Source organism: Manihot esculenta, chromosome 7 (assembly GCF_001659605.2).
Source record: "Manihot esculenta cultivar AM560-2 chromosome 7, M.esculenta_v8, whole genome shotgun sequence".
Taxonomy (NCBI): domain Eukaryota; kingdom Viridiplantae; phylum Streptophyta; class Magnoliopsida; order Malpighiales; family Euphorbiaceae; genus Manihot; species Manihot esculenta.
The window spans coordinates 23820828-23842183 of record NC_035167.2 but is presented as its reverse complement, the minus strand read 5'-3'; the positions used below and the strand labels follow the sequence as shown (position 1 = coordinate 23842183).

Below are 21356 nucleotides of genomic sequence, written 5' to 3'. Positions count from 1 at the left end.
GAGATTTCTTTCTCTACTCATATTTTCGGATAGAGGTGAGTTCATGCACCATTCTTGACGGTTTTGTTGAAATTCTTTCTAATCTCTTAAAGAATTCATGAGTTTCTATTGTTGTTTTGAAAATTGAGTTGTGTTTCGAAATCCTAACTCTTGGGACCCTCGAAGCTCATCGCTCCATCTCCTAAACCATTCCCTTACTTGTTGTCACCTTGGTGTTCTTCAAGAAGTAAGTTCAATTCTTGCTTTTTTTCTGTCTTTTAAAAGTTTCAACAAGCTTTACAGGTGTTTAAGAGGATTCTTGATGCATGCAAGTTAGTTATTTTTAAATTGAAAGGTTTGATCTTAGGGTTGATAATGGACATTTTCTCTTGGGTTATTGATGATGATGAGGATTATGCTAGCTCTAGATGTCCCTTATGCATATTGAGTGTGTATGGTTGATTTTAGACTGCTGCATGTGTGTTTGGGAGTAATTGGTGGCTGCATGTTTAGGGCAGAATCGAGTTCTGTCTTGTTGGAGAACCCAAGTTCGGCCGCCGAACCTACCTGTAGAGGCAACCATTTGTGTAATACCCGGCTAGACTCCGATATCGGAATTCCTACCGTTCAGTGGAATCTCGGATGTCGGAAGCCTCTAGTAGGGTAGAAACATGTTTTCATAAAATGTTTCAATGTATTTCATGGTTTTAAGTAAAAAGGAAATGAATTTTTGCATGAAAATAATCTTGGAGGAAGACCCAGGTTCAGCCGCCGAACCTCACGTTCGGCCGCCGAACATGCATGCACTTCGGGAGTGCTTTAGGCCCCCGAAAGCATAAGTGAGGGAAGTCCAGGTTCGGCTGCCGAACCTTATGTTCGGCCGCCGAACATGGCATGCATGCGGAGGCACGTTCGGCTCCCGAATGTGGCCTGGCCAGCCACCTATAAAGGAGTCCCTTAGCCGAAAACGGGCGAGTTTTTCTCCCCACTTTTGGCCAAGGTGAGCTCTCTGTCGTCCCTCACCGATCTTGAGTTTCTTCCTTCAAATCTTTCACGATTTTCACTAGTTTTCACTTTGTTTTGAAGATTTTCAAGTATAAAGCAAGTTTTGGAGCTTTGAGATTCAAGAAACTCAAATCTCTCCCATCTCCGAGCTAGGGTCGTTTTCCTCTCGATCTTCAAGAGGTAAGGGCCGATCTTGAGCTCACTTTATGTTTTAAACAAGTTATAAGTTGTTTCATGAAGTAGAAATGCATGTTTAGGTTGTTTTGAGTTTATGGGTTTAATGTGTGTTTTTGAGCAATGTGGGTATGTTTGATGTGTTGTAGTTGGGGTTTAGGCTAGTTTGAGACCCCTATGAGCTTGTATGCTTGATTGTGTATGTTTGGGAGTGTTGTAGAATAGGTTTATGCATGTTTGAAAGGTTTGGGAGGCGTTTGTGCATGTTGGAGCTGAGTTTCTGCCACTTTGGAGAAACTCAGGTTCGGCCGCCGAACCCGCTTATGGAAGCAGCCTTCGGCTGCGGAAGCCTGCCCCCGAAAGAGGACTTTCATCTCTGGAGGGCAGTTTTGGCCGCCGAAAGTGCCGCCGAACATGCATGAGTTTCGTCTCTGTCTGGGAGCAGCAGCCGAAGGTGCCGCTGAACCTGCCTGACTTTTGGCTCTGGAGGGACTTTCGGCCGCCGAACCTGCCGCCGAAAGTGCCCTGTTCAGCCTTCCTTTGCATGTATTCCATGAATGTTTTGAGGTGTTTTTAGGGGGTTTTTTTTTGGGGATGTTTTAGAGTCATGTTCTAGTATGTTTGGTCCCTCATTTGAGTCCACCTGTGTAGGTTCGGACCCGAGGAACCGAGGACCCCAGCAGTGAGTTCAGCTGTTTCCGTGTCTGTCAGAGCTAGCCAGAGGTGAGTGGAATAACTCTTATGCTTTAAAATAAATAAATCAGTTTTAGCATGATTCACACATCATGAATGCCATGAGATATAATAGGGTGTTTGCATTAGAACTCACGAATATGTTGCATTGCATAATATGTTGATGATGCGGATGAATGTTGAATGATCCTTTAGTCCTCGTATGTTATGATGATGATGATACGGTACGGAAGACCAGTGAGGCCCATTCTACGCCCCTGGCACCATGTAAGAGAAAGACCAGTGAGGCCCATTCTACGCCCCTGGCACAGTTGGACTGTTATGTTATGCTATCTTATGTAAGAGAAAGACCAGTGAGGCCCATTCTACGCCCTTGGCACAGTTGGACCATGTAGAGGACTATGGGTGATAACTTCATCCTTGATGTGATATGATTGTGATGTGATGCATTCCATGTTACTATATGTTTTAAATGTTTTATTATTCTGCTCACTGGGCTTTATAGCTCACCCCTCTCCCTTAACCCCCAGGCTTGCAGGTACAGGGTAGACCAGGAGGTCAGCAAGAGTAATGAAGTCTTGGTTATGTAATAGATAGTGTGGACATGAAAAATGTTGAGATGTTATGTATGATTACAGTATAGAAATGTAATGTAAAAATGTTCATGGATATTAGAGGTGTGCTTGACCATAGAGTATTGTTATCCCTTTTAATACATGATCTTAGATGTTTTATGATGTAGATGTAAACCAACTCAACGCATGTTATGTCACCCATTGGGGCAGTGATGAGATCCCAAAGAGGGGTCAATGTTTATAGTTATGTTTATATTCAGTGCATGCACAGGTTGAGTTTGGTGTATGAGAGAATGTATGAAAGAAAAGTTTTAATTTTTATGTATATTCTTGATCATGTATGGGATTAAACAGGTTTACAGGTTTTATGTCAGGCTTGCTACGGGTTCCGGCGGCCTTAAGCCAACCTGGATCCTAGCGCCGGTAGCGGTCCGATTTCCGGATCGTTACAAAATGGTATCAGAGCCCTAGGTTCATATGGTCGGACCTAGAATGTCGGGCTCATAGAGGTTATAGAAGGTCAAGTACAATAGGAAGATCATGTCCACTAGGATAGGATGTGGAGTCCTGTCTTGCATGATGATGTGAAATGCCATGATTATATGCATGTGCATTAATGATATGTGATGTATGTGATGCGGGTTCATGTGTGCCCACATGAACCATATGATGCTAATGTTTTTGTGTGATGTGCACTGTTTTTCAGAAAACAGGATGAGAGGAACTCGTCGATCAACAAGATTGACTGGAGTACCACCTGAGGATGAAGGCACGAGCGCCCGTCCTCCTGCATTGCCTAGGGCAATTATAACAGCCTGGAAACCGAACTGCTACCGGCGCTAGGATCCAAATCGGCTTAAGGCCGCCGGGACCCGTAGCAAGCCTGCTGTGAACTCTGTGTACCTGTGAAACCCCATACATGATCATACATTTTCTGTAAACATTAAAACTTTTCTCTGTTCCAAGGCTTAACCTGTGCATACTCTATCTTTGTACTGTAAAACCCCTGCTAGAGCTCTCATCTTTGCTCTAGGTGGGTCCATTCATATACTGTTAAGCCTGGTTTTTCATATACAATAACATCATTTGCATAACCGACCATGTATATACAAAAGGGATTACAACTCATAAGGTCAAGCATCATCTATACAACATACACTATCTTTCACAAGTACATGTCCACACTAGCTATGACATAACTCTTCTCTTTATCTGTACCCTGCTGACCTCTTTGGACTCTGAACCTGCAAAACTGGGGTTAAGGGAGAGGGTGAGCTATACTAGCCCAGTGAGTAGTACATAGAAAACATGTTATAACACATGATCTCATGAAATGCATCACAACACAAGTAAATCACATCATCTCAGACGGACTAATTCAAAATTCCCCCACATTACCCGGCCCGCGAAGGAGCTCCTCAGGTCTTCATTCAGCACCCTATGGTACTGTGTGCCCGGCCCTTTCAGGGCTCCTCAGGTCTTCATTTAGGGGGCTAATGAATCCAAGCTACGCCCGATCTGTACATGCACTGATTAATGCAACATCTTCGTGCTCACTAATGCAATACTATAAACATGGCATAAATGATGCATGAAACATGCTAAAAATGTTTGCTCATATTAAAAGATTTAGTTCAGTCCCACTCACCTCTGGCTGACTCTGTATTGACTCTGCAGGTACTGAAAGCAGTGCTTATTGCTGAACTCCTTGGTTCCTCTGGTCCGTTCCTACACAGGTGGACTGAAATGAGGGACCAAACTAACTCAAGAACAACTCTAAGAAACTCCCCAAAAACCCTCTAAAGCTTCCTAGAACAATCACATAAAACATGCAAAAGAAAGCTGGACAGGGCACTTTCGGCGGCAGGTTCGGCGGCCGAAACTCCCCTCCAGAGACGAAACTCATGCATGTTCGGCGGCACTTTCGGCAGCCGAAAGTCTCGTCTAGAGACGAAACTCAACCTTCGGCGGCACTTTCGGCGGCCGAACCTTGCCTCTAGAGACGAAAGTCCAAATGTTCGGGGGCAAGCTTTGGCAGCCGAAACGGCCTCCACAAGGGGTTCGGCGGCCGAACCTTCCTTCGGCGGCCGAACCTTCCTTCGGCGGCCGAACCTGGTTTTGCCTGTTGGGCAGAAACCTGCTCTGTTTCATGCAAACTTCACCCAAACCCTATCCAATATGCATAGCAACTACTCCCAACTAGCATATACCATAAAACATGCATAAAGAGGGCTAAACCTATCCTAACACCTCAACAAACATGACAAATAACACGTAATCATGCATAGACACCAAAGATCATCAAAAACCTCCCTTAACCTAAACATGCATAACTACCCATAAAACTCCCATAAAACCTTCAAAACTCAAGAAAGGAAGTTCAAGATCTTCACTTACCTCTTCCAAACAAGAGATTGAACGATCCCTACGTGGAGATATGGAGAAATCCTCTCTTAACCTCTTCAAGCTTCCAAACTTGCTTTTTTGCTCAAAAACTTCAAAACCACATGAAAATCCATCAAAACCATGAAAGATTTGAGAAAACACATAAATCACACAAGGAAGTTCAAGTCTCACCTCAGCTCGTGCAAATGGAAAGAAAATCTTATCCATTTGACCGACCTAGGGCCTTTTATAGGTGGCTGGCCAGACCACCTTCGGCGGCCAAACGTGAAACCCGAAAGCCATGCATGTTCGGCGGCCGAAAGTGACCTTCGGCGGCCGAACCTTGGCTTTTCTGCCTTGATGCTTTTCTTTCCAAAACTCATTCTTTTAAACACTTTAAAACATAAAAACGCTTGCAAAACATAGGAAAACATACTCCGTACCCGTCCAGAGGATTCCGACATCAGAAATTCCACTGGACTATAGGACTTCCGACGTCGGACTCTAGCCGGGTATTACAGCAATGTCAAGCAGGTCTAGCAGAGAAAGAGCAGTAAGAGACCCTAGAAGGTCTTTGGATCTGGGTAGAAGCATATCAGTGAGGGGAACAGTTCAGGGAGGAATGTCAGAGGACATGGGGGATGATATGGATGTAGAGCAGAGGAGGGATGGCAGTCTGGGAGTTAGCATGTCAGAAGAAGGTATGGGAGAGTCCCAATGAGGCACCCAGGCCTCGGGATTTGTTCAGCCACCTTACTACCCACCCTTCTCACAAAACCCCGGGTATTCGATGGGAGGCACATCGGACTACCATAGCTTTAACCCTTATCCCACACAGATGCCATACCCATCTTACTACCCACCATACCCACAGTACTCCATGTATCCACCACCACCCTACTATCCAAATTCAGCAAACCCTATCCCAGGGGATGCTGCTCCTCCCCCACCAGCAGAACCCACAGTTCCAGAAAACTCAGTACCTAAGCCTAGCTCATCTGGTGGGAGCAAGGTCAAGATGACCGACTACATGAAGTTGGGTGCTCCTCAGTATGAAAAAGGGGATGACCCGTTTGTGTATCTTGAAAGGGTCAAGGTGATCACAGATGAGATTGGCACTACAAAAAAACTGTGAAATTGCGACCAAAATTAGCGACCATATTTTTTGGTCGCTATATAGCTACCAATCAGCGACCATTCTGCGACTAAATGAATGAAATAATATATTTATTTAACAAAAAGCTTAGCGACCAATTTTTGGTCGTTAATTGGTCGCTATTTAGCGACCAAATATAAAATGGTCGCTAAATTTAGCGGGAATTAATGGTGCGAGTTATTTGCGACCATATTTAGCGACTAAAATAAAATGGTCACTAAATAGCGACCAATCAGCGACCATTTTATTTTTAAAATTTTAATTTAATTTTTAATTAAATTTTATTTTATTTAAAATTTTAAATTAAGTGATTTCAAAACGACGTCGTTTTGACAATTTAAGGAACAATCTAACCTAATTCCTAATCCTAATCCCTAATATCTTTTAGTGGTGAGCATTCGGTCGGTTCGATTCAAAACCGAACTGAACCGAATAAACCGAAAATCAAAATTTTAGTGTTTATAGAAATCGAACCGAACCGATTTTGATCAGAAACCAAATCGAACTGAACCGGTCTGATTCAGTTCGATTCGGTTCGGTTTGATCGGTTTCGATTTTTAATAATTTTTTTATTTTTTACACTTTATTTTTAGTATTTTAAAATTTAATTAAAATATTTTAATCTTCATATGATTTAATTTCTCTATATTATTGAAAAAACATATTATTATCATTAATCGGTTCGGTTCGGTTTTTTTATTTTTTTTTTATCAAAACCAAACCGAACCGAAATAATTAAAATTTTTAAAATTAAAAACCGAACCGAATCAAAATGTATAAAAAACCGAACCAAATTTTCAAATCGATTCGATTCGATCGATTTTTTCGGTTTGAACCGAATTCTGCTCACCCCTAATATCTAATACCTAATTAATCCCTAATCCCTAATAAAATTAATCCTGATTCCTAATAACTAATCTGTAATCTCTAATCTAATTCCTAATTAATCCCTAATTCCTAACAAAATTAACCCTAATCTCTAATCCATAATCCCTAATCCCTAATTCTTAATCCCTAACTCTAATCCCTAATTCTAATCCCTAATCCCTAATTTCTAATCTTAATCCCTAATCCCTAAGAAAACTAACCCTAATCCCTCATTTCTAATCCCTAATCACTAATTAGCTATACTAACAAAACTAACCCTAATCCCTCTTCTATTTTCCCATTTTGCTCTAAGTCAAACTTCCCTCTCTCCGTCCGCGCCTCTCTCCCCCGATTCCCTTCCTAATCAACGCCTCTCTCCCCCACTTCACTGAAGAGTGCCGGCAGCGGCGACGTCTCCTATCTCTACCCAGTCGACGACGGCGAAATCTCCTTTGACCGGAACTCTCTTCAGGTTTGCTCAGTTTTTGTCTCTGTCTTCTCTTTACTCAGTTTCTCCTCTATTATCTGTTTATGGCTTCTCCTCAATTTTCATTTGTTTATTTATTTCAAAATTTTTTAATTTTTCGCTCTCCCCAAATCAAAGAAAAAAGAAAACGCAGCAGCAGGCCAGCAGCACGCTGGCGGCAGGTAGGGAGTAGCCGCATCCATTTCTCCAGAGTCCAGCCTCTCCTTGGCACGTCTTTAGTCCAGAGTCGCTGCAGCTCCTCATCGGTCGTTTCCAGTTTGCTTCTCCTCGGCAAGTCAAGCCGTTTCCAGTTTGCTCGCTGTAGCTCTTCCATTGCTCCACCACAGGTTATTTGATGAGTTTGTGTAGATGAGTTTGTTGAATTTTGTTTATTGAAGTTTGTTCGTTATTTGAAATTTGTTGAAATTTACATAATTTATGTGAATGGGTTTGTTGATATTTGTTGAATTAATATAATTTTACTTTTTTATTCATATATTTGTTTTTAATTATTTTAACTGGCGGCAGGTAGGGAGTAGCCGCATCCATTTCTCCAGAGACCAGCCTCTCCTTGGCACGTCTTTAATCCAGAGTCGCTGCAGCTCCTCATCGGTCGTTTCCAGTTTGCTTCTCCTCGGCAAGTCAAGCCGTTTCCAGTTTGCTCGCTGTAGCTCTTCCATTGCTCCACCACAGGTTATTTGATGAGTTTGTGTAGATGAGTTTGTTGAATTTTGTTTATTGAAGTTTGTTCGTTATTTGAAATTTGTTGAAATTTACATAATTTATGTGAATGGGTTTGTTGAAATTTGTTGAAATTTACATAATTATTGAAGATGAGAGACTGCTGCTTAACTTTATGCTACCAATGCCTCAATATCTTTTTCCTTTCCAACATTAGAAGTCTGAGAAATCTGAATGTTGCCGGTGCTGAATTTTACGTTTTAAATATCATAGCCTTTAGGAATGATATAAATAACAACTGGCATACGCACACCAATACCGTGAAAAGAAACTTGATATAATGCAGAATGGGATACATAGTGGTAAACCACCAACATGAATCTTTTTGTTTTTTATAGGTTCAATCTTTAGAAGACCTTTAGCGATACATTTAGTTTGATTAACTAGAATAGCATTATGGTCATATTCATAATAAACAACCTCATAGTATCAGCACATGAAGCAATAAAGAATTGATTGTTGTACAGATGGACCACATATATTTAAGAGACAGTGTCAAAAGGTGAGCCAACTCATTTATTAACATCTCACAACAAGAAAAAGTGGCCATCAAATGCACAAGGCTTAATTAACACTGCAAATTAGAAATATAAGCTAAAAAGGTAAACTGACCTCTCACCACCAACAACACAAACAGCACATGTCCCTGTTGGAGCAGTCTCATCCTCATAATAATGTACCTGATAAGCACTCTTATTAAACTTAAACACAAGAGATGACCTAAAAACAGGAAATAAAAGAAGCAGAGTAGTTACATTGACACCAGCTTGCCTTGAGTTTTTCTTCATCTCCTCTCCAAACTTATCCTTTCCAATACAGCCCATATAACTTGTTGCACCAGGAATTTGAAGCATCCACTGCAAGAGATATAACAGCAGAGGAAAAATAAAAGAATGAGATCCATAGAGAAGCATAGTCAAAATCTCTACCCTGCCAAATGATAATAGAAAGCAAACCTGAGCAACTTTTATTTTTTTTTTAGTAGCACCTATAAGAAGCACAACAAAGCAATCCTCATCAGTTGACAGACATCAATAGATCTTGTTATTCAATAACTTGTACAAGAAATATCTAAACAAATGGCATGGTTAAATATCCAAACTATTAAAATTATAATTTTACCTCCAGCAATATACTCTACATTGTCTTTGCTAGCCATTTCTTCATACCTGCAAAAATACCATCAGGAAAGGAATTAAGAATCAATAAAATATTTCACTCATAGAAAAACTGAAAGATTGAGCTAAACCAATGAAAACATGCCAAGAAAAGGGGGGAAAAGATAATTAAAGGATGAATACCATTTCCCAGTAAGGCATAAAAATTATTCTGTTTCAATCACTGATGGTTTATGAACAATCCGATAAAGAAAAGATTGATATAAATTAAAGCATAATGGAGCAGGAACTTACATAGGCAAGTGCTTGTCTTCAGCAAGGATAGCATTGTTTAACTTGATCTCATATCTGTTAGAAAAAATTAATTCACAAAATTAAAAATTTGAAAGGATATTCAAGGAGAAAAGGAAAAGAAAAACAATAAATTGAACATAAAGCCAATCTATTAGCAATTAAACATGGAGAAAGACTTGCCTACACCCAGGTGTTTATACACCACAAATCTAAAAATGCCATATTAGCTGCTTAAAATTATGGTTTACTCAATAGATGTATGATACATACAAGAAGTTTCCTTAAAGAAGTTATTTCATGAATCTGTTTATGCAACTGTTTAAAAGAACTCTAATTTGCATAAAAAGGAAATATAAAAAATAAAAGTTCCTCACTTCTTGGAAATGCATTTACATTTTAGTTCAACCAACCAATGACTACAGAATTCTGAAAGAAAAAAATTCACATAGAAACAACAATTGATCTTGAAAGCTACAGATATTTATGTGTGTTTTGTGCATTGTCTGCACTGACCAAATATTTATGTGTGATTTATTCATAACTTTATCAATAAATAGGCCTTAAAAACCTTTTTTTAATTATTTTTTATGTTTGTTCCCAGGATGTAGACTTAGGTCATGTTTGCATTGAATTTTATGGTCAAAGGAGTGTTTTTTCAGGAAAAGAATTATTTTAATTGTTATTTTGATGGATATCAACTATTTAATGCATTCTAATGGCAAAGACGGTGGATCATCTTTTATTGCATTGTACACTTGGTTATCTTTCTTCAGTATCAATCTGATGTTATTTCATTGTTATTTTCTTTAGTATTATTATTCTGTGATTACATACGAGTGACAGTCAAATAAAAATAAATTTAATTTTTATAATTTTAAATATTCATATTAAATTTTAAATATTTATCTAATTTTTAAAAATAATATATTATTTAATTAATATAATTATAATATTTTAATAATTAAAAAAATTAAAAAAAAATGAAGGCCTGGCGCCACTTAAAGAGGAGTGCTTATATATCTCATTTTAATGAATTTAATTTATATATTTTTACTACATATATCTTGTGTAGGAAAATGAATGCCAATCGACAGTGGATGTATAATAGGCTCAAGGATGGGTTGTTGAGTACTGATTTTTTAAACGGTTTAGAAGAGTTCATACAATTTGCTTCAACTCATCCTGAATGTATGGATGATATGAATATAAGATGTCCTTGTAGTATGAGAAGGTGTTCGAATCGGAGGTTCCTCTGTGTGGACGATGTACGTTATCATCTGATGAAAAATGGTTTCGTCCCTAATTACTACAGGTGGACAGCACATGGTGAATGTTGGGATGATCAAGGAACCTCTAGTGTTCTATTGTCTGAAACTATCATGGAAAATGATTTTCAAACTGGGGCTAATGGCCGATACCATGAAATGGTACTTGAAGGGTTTGGTTTACCGCCTCAAATTGAATTCATGGAGGAGGCACCAAGATTTTTCAAAAGTACAATGTCGAGGAGGGTTCTTCCTGGAAGAATATCCAACAATCCACAAAAGATTTTTATTTCAGAGAGTTTGAGGTACGCAATATATTATGCATTCTAACAAAGATAAAATGTCTTATAATATATGTTGTATTATACATGTGTCTTTTAAATTAATTTACAGAAAGAATTTCACTGGGATGAGGGAAGTGCTGCAATAGTGAGGAAGGCATGGAATAAAAAAGCAGCTACCCGATACAAAGACTTTCTGACAAATGAAAAGAAGAAAAAAAAGAGGAGTGCTTATATATCAACTGAAGTTTGGGATAAATGGAATTTAGATTAGAGTACTCCAGAGTATGTAGCAAAGTCAATGAAGTACTCAAAGAACCGCCTAACAGAGAAGGGAGGTGAAGGAGCTGGTCCTTCTACACATACAGGTGGGTCCATAACACATGAGGAGCATGCTAGACGCATACAAAATGCTAACACAGACAAAGTTCCTCCAACAGCAGCTGAGTTGTTTCTCCACACCCATACAAAAAAGAGTGATCGCAACAAATTTGTTGATAAACGAGCTGAAATTGTTTATGTAAGTTTCTATATAAACAAGTTGACTTTCTAAGTAATATCTTGCAAGTATGATTTTGATGTCTATGTGATTTATTTTTAGTTGTGTGATTGATTTTGAGTTGTTGATTGATATTGAATTGTGTTATTGATTTTCAATTGCAAGTATGATTATGATATGTAGGTGATTCTCACAAGGAAATTGTATATGATTCTCACAAGGAAATTGTATATGATTCTCAGTTGTTGATTGATTTTCAGTTGTGTGATTGATTTTCAATTGCAATTATGATTCTGATATGTAGGTGATTCTCACAAAGAAATCGTTTATGATTCTCAGTTGTGTGATTGATTTTGAGTTGTTGATTGATTTTGAGTTGTGTGATTGATTTTCAGTTGCAAGTATGATTCTGAAATCTAGGTGATTATCACTTGGAAATTGTTTATGATTCTCAGTTGTGTGATTGATTTTGAGTTGTTGATTGATTTTGAGTTGTGTGATTGATTTTGAGTTGTTGATTGATTTTGAGTTGTGTGATTGATTTTCAGTTGCAAGTATGATTCTGATATTTAGGTGATTATCCCAAGAAAATTGTTTATGATTCTCAGTTGTGTGATTGTTTTTGAGTTGTTGATTGATTTTGAGTTGTGTGATTGATTTTCAGTTGCAAGTATGATTCTGATATCTAGGTGATTCTCACAAGAAAATTGTTTATGATTCTCAGTTGTGTGATTGATTTTGAGTTGTTTTATTGATTTTCAGTTGCAAGTATGATTCTGATATCTAGGTGATTCTAAGTTGTGTGATTCATTTTTCTATTATCATATCTTGCAAGTATTGTAAATGTGATATCTTGCAGGTATTATAATTGTCATATCTTGTAGGTATTAGCATTTTTTCTTACTTTAGTATTCAAATTGAACTGTTATTCTGTGATTTTCTAGGAAAATTATTTGAAGCTAAAAGAACAACATTCAAGCCAGAATGTGGGATCAGATCATGTGGAAGGAGATGGAGGAACTATTAATGAGGATCAATTATTCATTACTGCAGCAGGAGGATGGCAAGGAAGTCGAGTTTATGGTTTAGGTAGTGCTGCCTCTTCTGCCTTCTCTCAAACAGGAACTGTGGGAAAAACAACAGATGTTCCATCATCCCAATCACCAGAATGGAAGAAGGAAATTGAAGCAAAGTTTGAAGAGAAGTATAATAGTTTGCAGAAAATTGTAGAAGACCAAAATCAGATAATAGCTCAAATGCGTGATGAACTACAGGCAATGAGGATGGGACAGCAGTCTTCCTCATTGATGCTGTAACGACCCGAAAGTCGGACCGCTACCGGCGCTAGGATCCAGATCGGCTTAAGGCCGCCGGGACCCGTAGCAAGCCTGACATACAACCTGTAAACCTGTATAATCCCATACATGATCAACAATCATACATAAAAATTAAAACTTTTCTTTCATGCATCCAACTCAACCTGAACATACAAGTACATAGTCCTGATCATAATCGTGATCCCTCTGTGGGATCTCAACAATGCCTCAATGGGCAAAACAACATGAGATGAGTTGGCTAACATCTGTATCATCAAATATCTAAGATCATGCTTCAACAAGGGATTACAATACACATAGGGTCAAGCACACCTATAACCTCAATATACCTCATTACATAACATACTGTAATCTCTTACATTACATCATAGTACAATTATCATGTCCACAATCTAACTATTACATAAACATACTTCAAAACTCTGGCTAACCTCCTGGTCTACCCTGTACCTGCACATCTGGGGTTAGGGGAGAGGGGTGAGCTACAAAGCCCAGTGAGCAAAATGGTGAAATCATATATTAAAATTTCATGCTTTCATGAAATGCAACACATCACAGCAAATCACATCTCGGATGGTATTGTCACCTATAGTCCTCTACATAGTCCAACTGTGCCGGGACGTAGAATGGGTACAACCGGTCTTTCTCTTAACATAACATATCATACAGTCCAACTGTGCTAGGGACGTAGAATGGGTACAACCTGGACTTCCTCTTACATCGTGCCAGGGACGTAGAATGGGTACAACCTGGACTTCCATACCATATCATGCCATAACATCATCATGTCATATGAGGACTACAGGATCACCCAATAACCAATCCACATCATCATCATAAATGCAATGCAACATATTCGTGAATACTAATGCAACAACCTACTATATCTCATGGCATTCATGATGCATGGATCATGCTCAAAATTCATATTTCATTTATTTTAAAACTTAAGATTTATTCCACTCACCTCTGGCTAGCTCTGATAAACTCTGTAGCAGCTGGCTCACTGCTGGGGTCCTCGGTTCCTTGGGTCCGAACCTACACAGGTGGACTCCAATGAGGGACCAAACATACATGAACATAACTCTAATATACTCCCCAAAAACCCCCTAAAACATCATAAAATAACTACATAAAAACATGCAAGAAATGGCTGGACAGGGCACTTTCGGCGGCAGGTTCGGCGGCCGAAAGTCCCTCCAGAGCCGAAAGTCAGGCAGGTTCGGCGGCACCTTCAGCGGCCGAAACTCCCAGACAGAGGCGAAACTCATGCATGTTCGGCGGCACCTTCGGCGGCCGAAAGTCCCAGACAGAGACGGAAGTCTCCTTTCGGGGGCAACTTCGGCAGCCGAAAGGCCTGCCTCCCCAGCCATGTTCGGCGGCCGAAAGCTCCTTCGGCTGCCGAACCTGGTTTCTGCCAAAGGGCAGAAACTTGGCTCTTTTATGCACATTTGCCTCCAAACTCACCAATCATGCATAAACTTGTTCTAAAACATGCATACATATCATACATTACACCTAGGGGTCTCAAACTAGCATATACCCCAACTACAACACTTCAAACACACAAAAACACACACATTGTTCATCAAAACATCAAAACCCATAAACTCATCAACAAGCCTAAACATGCATCTCTACCCATAAAACAACTTAAAACTTACTTAAAACACATAAGGAGCTTAAGATCGGCTCTTACCTCTTGAAGATCGAGAGGGAGACGACCTAAACTTGGAGATCCACGAAAATGAGCTCCTGAGTTCCCAAAGCTCCAAAACTTGTTTCAAAAGTTCAAAACCTTCAATGCAAGCTTAAAACTCAAGAAAAATGGTGGGGATTTGAAGGAAGAACACTAGATTTGGAAGAGGGAGGTCGGAAGCTAGCTGTGGCCGAAAATGGGAGAAAGCTCGCCCATTTCGGCTAAGTGACCCTTTCATAGTGGCTGGCCAGGCCACGTTCGGGGGCCGAACTTGCCTCCGCATTCATGCCATGTTCGGCGGCCGAACTTGACTTTCGGCGGCCGAACCTGAACTTCCCTCACTCATGCTTTCGGGGGCCTAACGTGCCTCCAAAACGCATGCATGTTCGGCGGCCGAACTTGACTTTCGGCGGCCGAACCTGGGTTTTCCTCCAAAGTCTTTTCATACGAAAACTCATTTAAAAACATACTTAAAATTATTAAAACATGAAAACATATCATAAAAACATACTTTTACCCCTTCTAGAGGTTTCCGACATCCGAGATTCCACCGGATGGTAGGAATTCCGATACCGGAGTCTAGCCGGGTGTTACATTCTCCCCCCCTTAAGAACATTCGTCCCCGAATGTTCCTCAACTAGTACATGCATAGCAAAACAACATAACATACATACATAGCACATAAAACTCACAGGGAACTAACCTCAGAAAAGATAAGGGTATTGCTGGAGCATGGACTCCCGTGTCTCCCAAGTGCACTCTTCCAAGTTGTGGTGGTTCCATAGGACTTTCACCATCGGGATTTCCTTGTTTCTTAACTTTCTGATCTGGGTGTCTAGGATCCGTACTGGCTGTTCAACATAAGTGAGATCCTCTTGGACCTCCACATCAGGCTCACTAAGAACCTTGCTCGGATCTGACACAAACTTCCTCAACATCGAAACATGGAAAACCGGATGGATTCTTTCCATTGAAGCAGGTAAATCCAGCTTGTACGACACATTCCCAATCTTTTGCAAGATTTCAAAGGGTCCGATGTATCGTGGGGCTAATTTACCTTTCTTCCCAAAGCGAACCACTCCTTTCATTGGAGACACCTTGAGCAATACCAGATCCCCCTCCTGAAACTCTAACTGTCTCCTGCGGACGTCTGCATAGCTAGCAGCAGTTTTGATCCTTTCTCTGATTATGGGTACGACCCTGCTGGTAATCTCTACTAGCTCAGGCCCTGCCAAGGCCTTTTCTCCAACTTCTTCCCAGCAAACAGGTGATCTGCACTTCCTCCCATACAAGGCTTCATATGGAGCCATCCCGATGCTAGCATGATGGCTGTTGTTGTAGGCGAACTCCACCAAGGGTAGATGTTGCCTCCAAGAACCGCCAAAGTCCAGCACACACATTCTGAGCATATCTTCGATAGTCTGGATGGTCCTTTCTGACTGTCCATCAGTTTGGGGGTGGAAGGCAGTACTGAAATCCAACCTAGTACCCATGGCATTCTGCAGACTCCGCCAAAACCTGGAGGTGAACTGGGGCCCTCTATCTGACACTATCGAAACAGGAACCCCATGCAGCCTGACGATCTCATCCACATACACCTGCGCCAACTTATCCACAGAGTAGCCACTCCTGACAGGAATGAAGTGAGCAGATTTGGTGAGTCTGTCCACAATCACCCATATGGAGTCCACTCTGTTGGACGCCGCCGGTAACCCCACTACGAAGTCCATAGCTATATTTTCCCATTTCCATTCTGGAATAGGTAGCGGGTTAAGCATTCCAGCCGGCTTCTGATGTTCCAGCTTCACCCTTTGACACACTTCGCAGGCTGACACAAACTGTGCCACTTCCTTCTTCATCGCTGGCCACCAATAAACTTTCTTCAAATCTTGATACATCTTGGTGGCTCCGGGGTGAATGCTGTATCTTGCATTATGAGCCTCTCTCATAATGTCTCCCTTTAGCCCTATGTCATCTGGTACACACAGTCTGCTCCCATAGCGGAGGATCCCCTTGCTGTCAAATCTGAACTCACTGTCATTGCCTGACTGAACAATCCTGGCAATCTTTACTAATTCCGGGTCCTCATGCTGTTTCTGAGCCACCTGCTCCAGAAACACGGGTGCCACTCTCATCTGGGCCACCAAGGCACCTGTACCAGACAACTCCATCTGTAGACCTTCCTCAATGAGCTTGTAAAATTCCTTCACCACTGGCCTCCTCTCTGCCGATATGTGGGATAAACTGCCTAGTGACTTCCGGCTTAGGGCGTCTGCCACGACATTCGCCTTACCCGGATGATACTGAATCTTGCAATCATAGTCACTCAGCAGCTCTACCCATCTCCTCTGTCTCAAGTTCAAATCTCTTTGACTCAGGATGTATTGCAGGCTTTTATGATCTGTGAAGATCTCACATTTTACCCCATAGAGGTAGTGCCTCCACATCTTGAGTGCAAAGATTACTGCTGCCATCTCTAGGTCATGTGTGGGGTAATTCAACTCATGCTTCTTCAGCTGCCTAGAAGCATAAGCAATCGCCCTCTCATTCTGCATTAGTACACAACCCAGTCCCACACGGGACGCATCACAAAAGACCGTAAAGTCCTCATCACTAGATGGCAGAGCTAAAACTGGTGCTGAAGTCAACCTCTTCTTAAGCTCTTCAAAACTATCTTCGCACTGGTCGGTCCACAGAAACTTCTGATTCTTCCTGGTTAACCTGGTCAAAGGAGCTGCTATCTTTGAGAAGTCCTGAACGAACCTCCTGTAGTAACCTGCCAAACCCAAGAAACTTCTAATCTCTGTCACTGAAGTGGGTCTAGGCCAGTTAGCCACAGTTTTTGTCTTCTTGGGGTCTACCTCTATACCATTTTCCGACACCACATGCCCCAAGAACGAAATGCTCCTCAGCCAGAACTCACATTTAGAGAACATGGCATACAAGCCATGTTCCCTCAAAGTCTGCAAGACCAACCACAGATGATGGGCATGCTCCTCTGCATTCCTGGAATACACCAAGATATCATCTATGAAGATAATAACGAAGTGATCCAGGTATTGGCTAAACACCTTGTTCATGAGATCCATGAATGCTGCAGGGGCGTTGGTTAACCCGAACGACATTACAAGGAACTCAAAATGCCCATATCTGGTCCTGAAAGCTGTCTTCGGCACATCTTCATCCCTTATCCTCAGCTGATGGTACCCCGATCTCAGATCTATTTTGGAGAAACAACCCGCTCCTGCTAGCTGGTCGAATAGATCATCGATCCTTGGCAGAGGGTACCTATTTTTGGTAGTGACTTTGTTCAACTGCCTGTAGTCGATACAAAGTCTAAGGGATCCATCCTTCTTTCTCACGAACAAGACTGGAGCACCCCAAGGTGAGGTACTCTGTCGGATGAAACCCTTTTCTACCAGCTCTTGCAACTGCTCTTTCAACTCCTTTAACTCAGCTGGAGCCATCCTGTAGTCTTCGAGGCCTTATACTCCTTCAGTCGCGCTTCACAAGCCTGCTGGATTTTCTCCTTCAACTCTGCAGAGTCCTTGTACTTTTGCAACTGCTCCTCACAGGCATGTTGGACCCTATCCTCTATAGCTCGGGCATCCCTCAACAACGAAGTACACCTCTCCTCTAGGGCAGAGACCTCTTGGTGGAGTTGTTGTTGCTGAAGTTGGAACTCTTCCGTTGCTGAAGTCATACCCTTCAGGTCCTTGTATGTATTTATTGAGCTCCTATTGGAGGATAGTAGCATGAGCTTAAGCCTCATTGCGCTGGGTCCTGGCCTCATCGCACTGGCAACAAGCCTCCTCCAAAATGGACAGCTGTGTTAAGGCGTCATCTCCCTGAGACTCCACTATAGAAGCCCATAGGGAAGCCCTGGTGACTTCCTTCCTCATCTTCCCCAACTGCTTGGTGAGGTCCTTGATTTGATTTTGGAACTCGATGATGTGCACGCGGGCCTCACGAATGGCAACTATATTCTCCTCCCGACGTGCTTCAACGATGCACTGATCCATTGAGCTTTGCGGAGATTGGTCCCAAGCATCAATTTCCATGAACACACCCAAAGCCTGCCACAAAAAAGCAAAAATAAAGTTAAAGAAAGCCAAAAGAATAGAAATACTCTCGAGGAGGAGAGACAACTCACTATGAGGAGCATCTCTCTCATACTGTCCCCAAGATCCTCCCGAGATCGCGAACTGAAGACCACCTGCTGTCTAGTGGAGCAGGCCAGATGGGTGATGAGAGCAAGAAAGCAGGGATCAAAAGCATCTAAGACCCCTCCAAACATCCTCTCGTGCATCATCTTGGCCATGGAAGCCGGGGTAGACTCAACAGTCACTTTAGTGGCATTCAACAGCTCGCTGTCTGGGGCAGATGATAGATGCTCTACCGCATTCTTTCCTTTATCAACGGGAGGGGAAAGAGATGCCCTTGCAAGTTTCGAGGTACGAGCATGCTTAGCAGCCCTACCCTTAGTCGAAGGCTCCAATGTAATACCCGGCTAGACTCCGGTATAAAAATTCCTACCGTTCGGTGGAATCTCGGATGTCGGAAATCTTTAGAAGGGTAAGATAATGTTTTTATAAAATGTTTTAATGTATTTTATGATTTTAAGTAAGAAAGAAGCTGAGTTTTGAATGAAAAAGACCATGGAGGCATTTCCAGGTTCGGCCGCCGAACATGGGATAGTTTAGGGGGGCAAGTTAGGCTTCCGAAAGTGGCTCAGGTTTAGCCGCCGAACCCCATGTTCGGCCGCCGAACTTGCATGAGTTTTGGAGGCACTTTAGGCTTCCGAAGGTGGTCTGGCCAACCCCTATATAAGGGCTCCATGGCCGAAACGGGCGAGTTTTCTCCCCATTTTCGGCCAACGGTGAGTCCATGCTCTCTCATGGTTGTTTTTGATGATTTTTCCTCCAATCTTTCAAGTTTTAACTAGTTCTAACTTGGTTTTGAAGAGATTTGAAGCTTAGAGCAAGTTTTGGAGCTTGGAGGTTCAAAGAGCTAGATCTCTCCCATCTCCGAGTTGGATCGCCTTTCCTCTCGATCTTCAAGAGGTAAGAGTAGATCCTTAGCTCATTCCATGTTTTAAACAAGTTTTATAAAAGTTTATGGGGTAGAAATGTATGTTTAGGTTAATGTTGAGTATATGGACAATGTGTGTTGTATATGTATGTTTGATGTGTTTTAGTTGGGGTTTAAGATAGTTTAAGGCCCCTATGAGCTTATGTATGTGTGTATGCATGTTGTGGAAGTGTTGGTTTTGAGTTGAATGGTTTGGGAGGCAAATGTGCATTGTGGAGGCTGAGTTCTGCCCTTTGGAAGAACTCAGGTTCGGCAGCCGAATGGACTTTCGGCCGCCGAACCTGCTTGTGGAGGCCAGCCTTTGGCTGCCGAACCCTGCCCCCGAAAGTGGACTTTCGGCTCTGGAAGGGAGTTTCGGCCGCCGAACATGTATGAGTTTCGTCTCTGGAAGGAACCTTCGGCCGCCGAAAGTGCCGTCGAAGGTGCATGACTTTCGGCTCTGGAGGGACTTTCGGCCGCCGAACCTGCCGCCGAAAGTGTCCTGTTCAGCCTTCCTTTGCATGTTTTCTATGATTGTTTTAGGGTGTTTTAGGGGGGTTTTTGGGGAGTATTTTAAAGTCATGTTCATGTATGTTTGGTCCCTCATTTGAGTCCACCTGTGTAGGTTCGGACCCGAGGACTCCAGCAGTGAGATAGCTGCTTCAGTGTCTCGTTAGAGCTAGCCTGAGGTGAGTAGAATGACTCTTTATATTTCAAAGTAAATAATGAAAGTTTTAGCATGAATCACGCATCATGATTGCCATGAGATATATTAGGTTGTTTGCATTATAATTCACGAATATGTTGCATTGCATATTATGTTGTTGATGTGGATGAACATTGAGTGATCCATTAGCCCTTGTATGGTATGATATGATATGATGATGATACAGTATGGAAGTCCAGGAAGACCCATTCTACGTCCTTGGCACCTTGGAATGTTATGATATGTTATGTAAGAGAAAGACCAGGACCCATTCTACGTTCTGACACTATGGAATATGTAGAGGGCTATTGGTGACAAGTTCATCCTTGATGTGATTTGTCTGTGAAGTGATGCATTCTATGAAAGCATGAATTTTAAATATAATGTTTTATTATTCTGCTCATTGGGCTCTAGTAGCTCACCCCACTCCCTTAATCCCCCAGATTTACAGGTACGGGCTAGTCTAGGAAGTCAGCAGGACTAGAAGTCATGTTTTATGTAATAGCTAGATGTGGACATGAAAATAATGTAATGTGATGTATAGTACAGTAATGTAATGAAATGATGTTTATTGAGGTTTAGAGTTGTGCTTGACCTTAGTATGTTGTTAATCCCCTTTTGAGTACATGATCCTTTAATGAAATGAGTTAATGATATTTATGTAAACCAAACTTATCATATATTATGTCACCCCATTGGAGTATTTGATGAGGGCTCCAGTGTGGGGTTTAATGTTTATGCTTATGAGTTGTGCATGCACAGGTTAAGTTTAGTAAATGAATGAGAAAGTTCAAAATTTTTATATATATGTTGACCATGTATGGGATTAAACAGGTATACAGGATGTATGTGAGGCTTGCTACGGGTCCCGGCGGCCTTAAGCCGAACTGGATCCTAGCGCCGGTAGCGGTCCAATTCCCGGATCGTTACATCCAAAGTCTGAGCCCGCTTGGCAGTCTCGCCCTCGATCACGACAGCTCCCACGGCTTGGATAGGTGGGACATCTAGAAGAGCAGTCTCATTGCCTCCTTCTCAGCTGCTCTTAG

The 21356-nt window shown here is 41.6% G+C and overlaps 1 protein-coding gene and 1 long non-coding RNA gene across 2 annotated transcripts; one reads left to right on the top strand and one right to left on the bottom strand.

The window, feature by feature from the left end:
- The first annotated feature begins 7365 nt into the window (after positions 1–7365).
- Positions 7366–12814, top strand: LOC122723994. Its single transcript, XM_043958140.1, has 3 exons — positions 7366–7647; positions 7829–7993; positions 12443–12814. The coding sequence occupies exons 1-3, from the start codon at positions 7366–7368 to the stop codon at positions 12812–12814; spliced, it is 819 nt and encodes a 272-aa protein (XP_043814075.1).
- On the bottom strand, positions 8520–9030 carry LOC110619745. The gene is made up of 3 exons (XR_002488703.2): positions 8998–9030; positions 8797–8898; positions 8520–8721 (listed from the first exon to the last, which is right to left on the bottom strand). It is a non-coding gene; the product is annotated as an uncharacterized LOC110619745 (long non-coding RNA).
- Positions 12815–21356: the final 8542 nt, after the last annotated feature.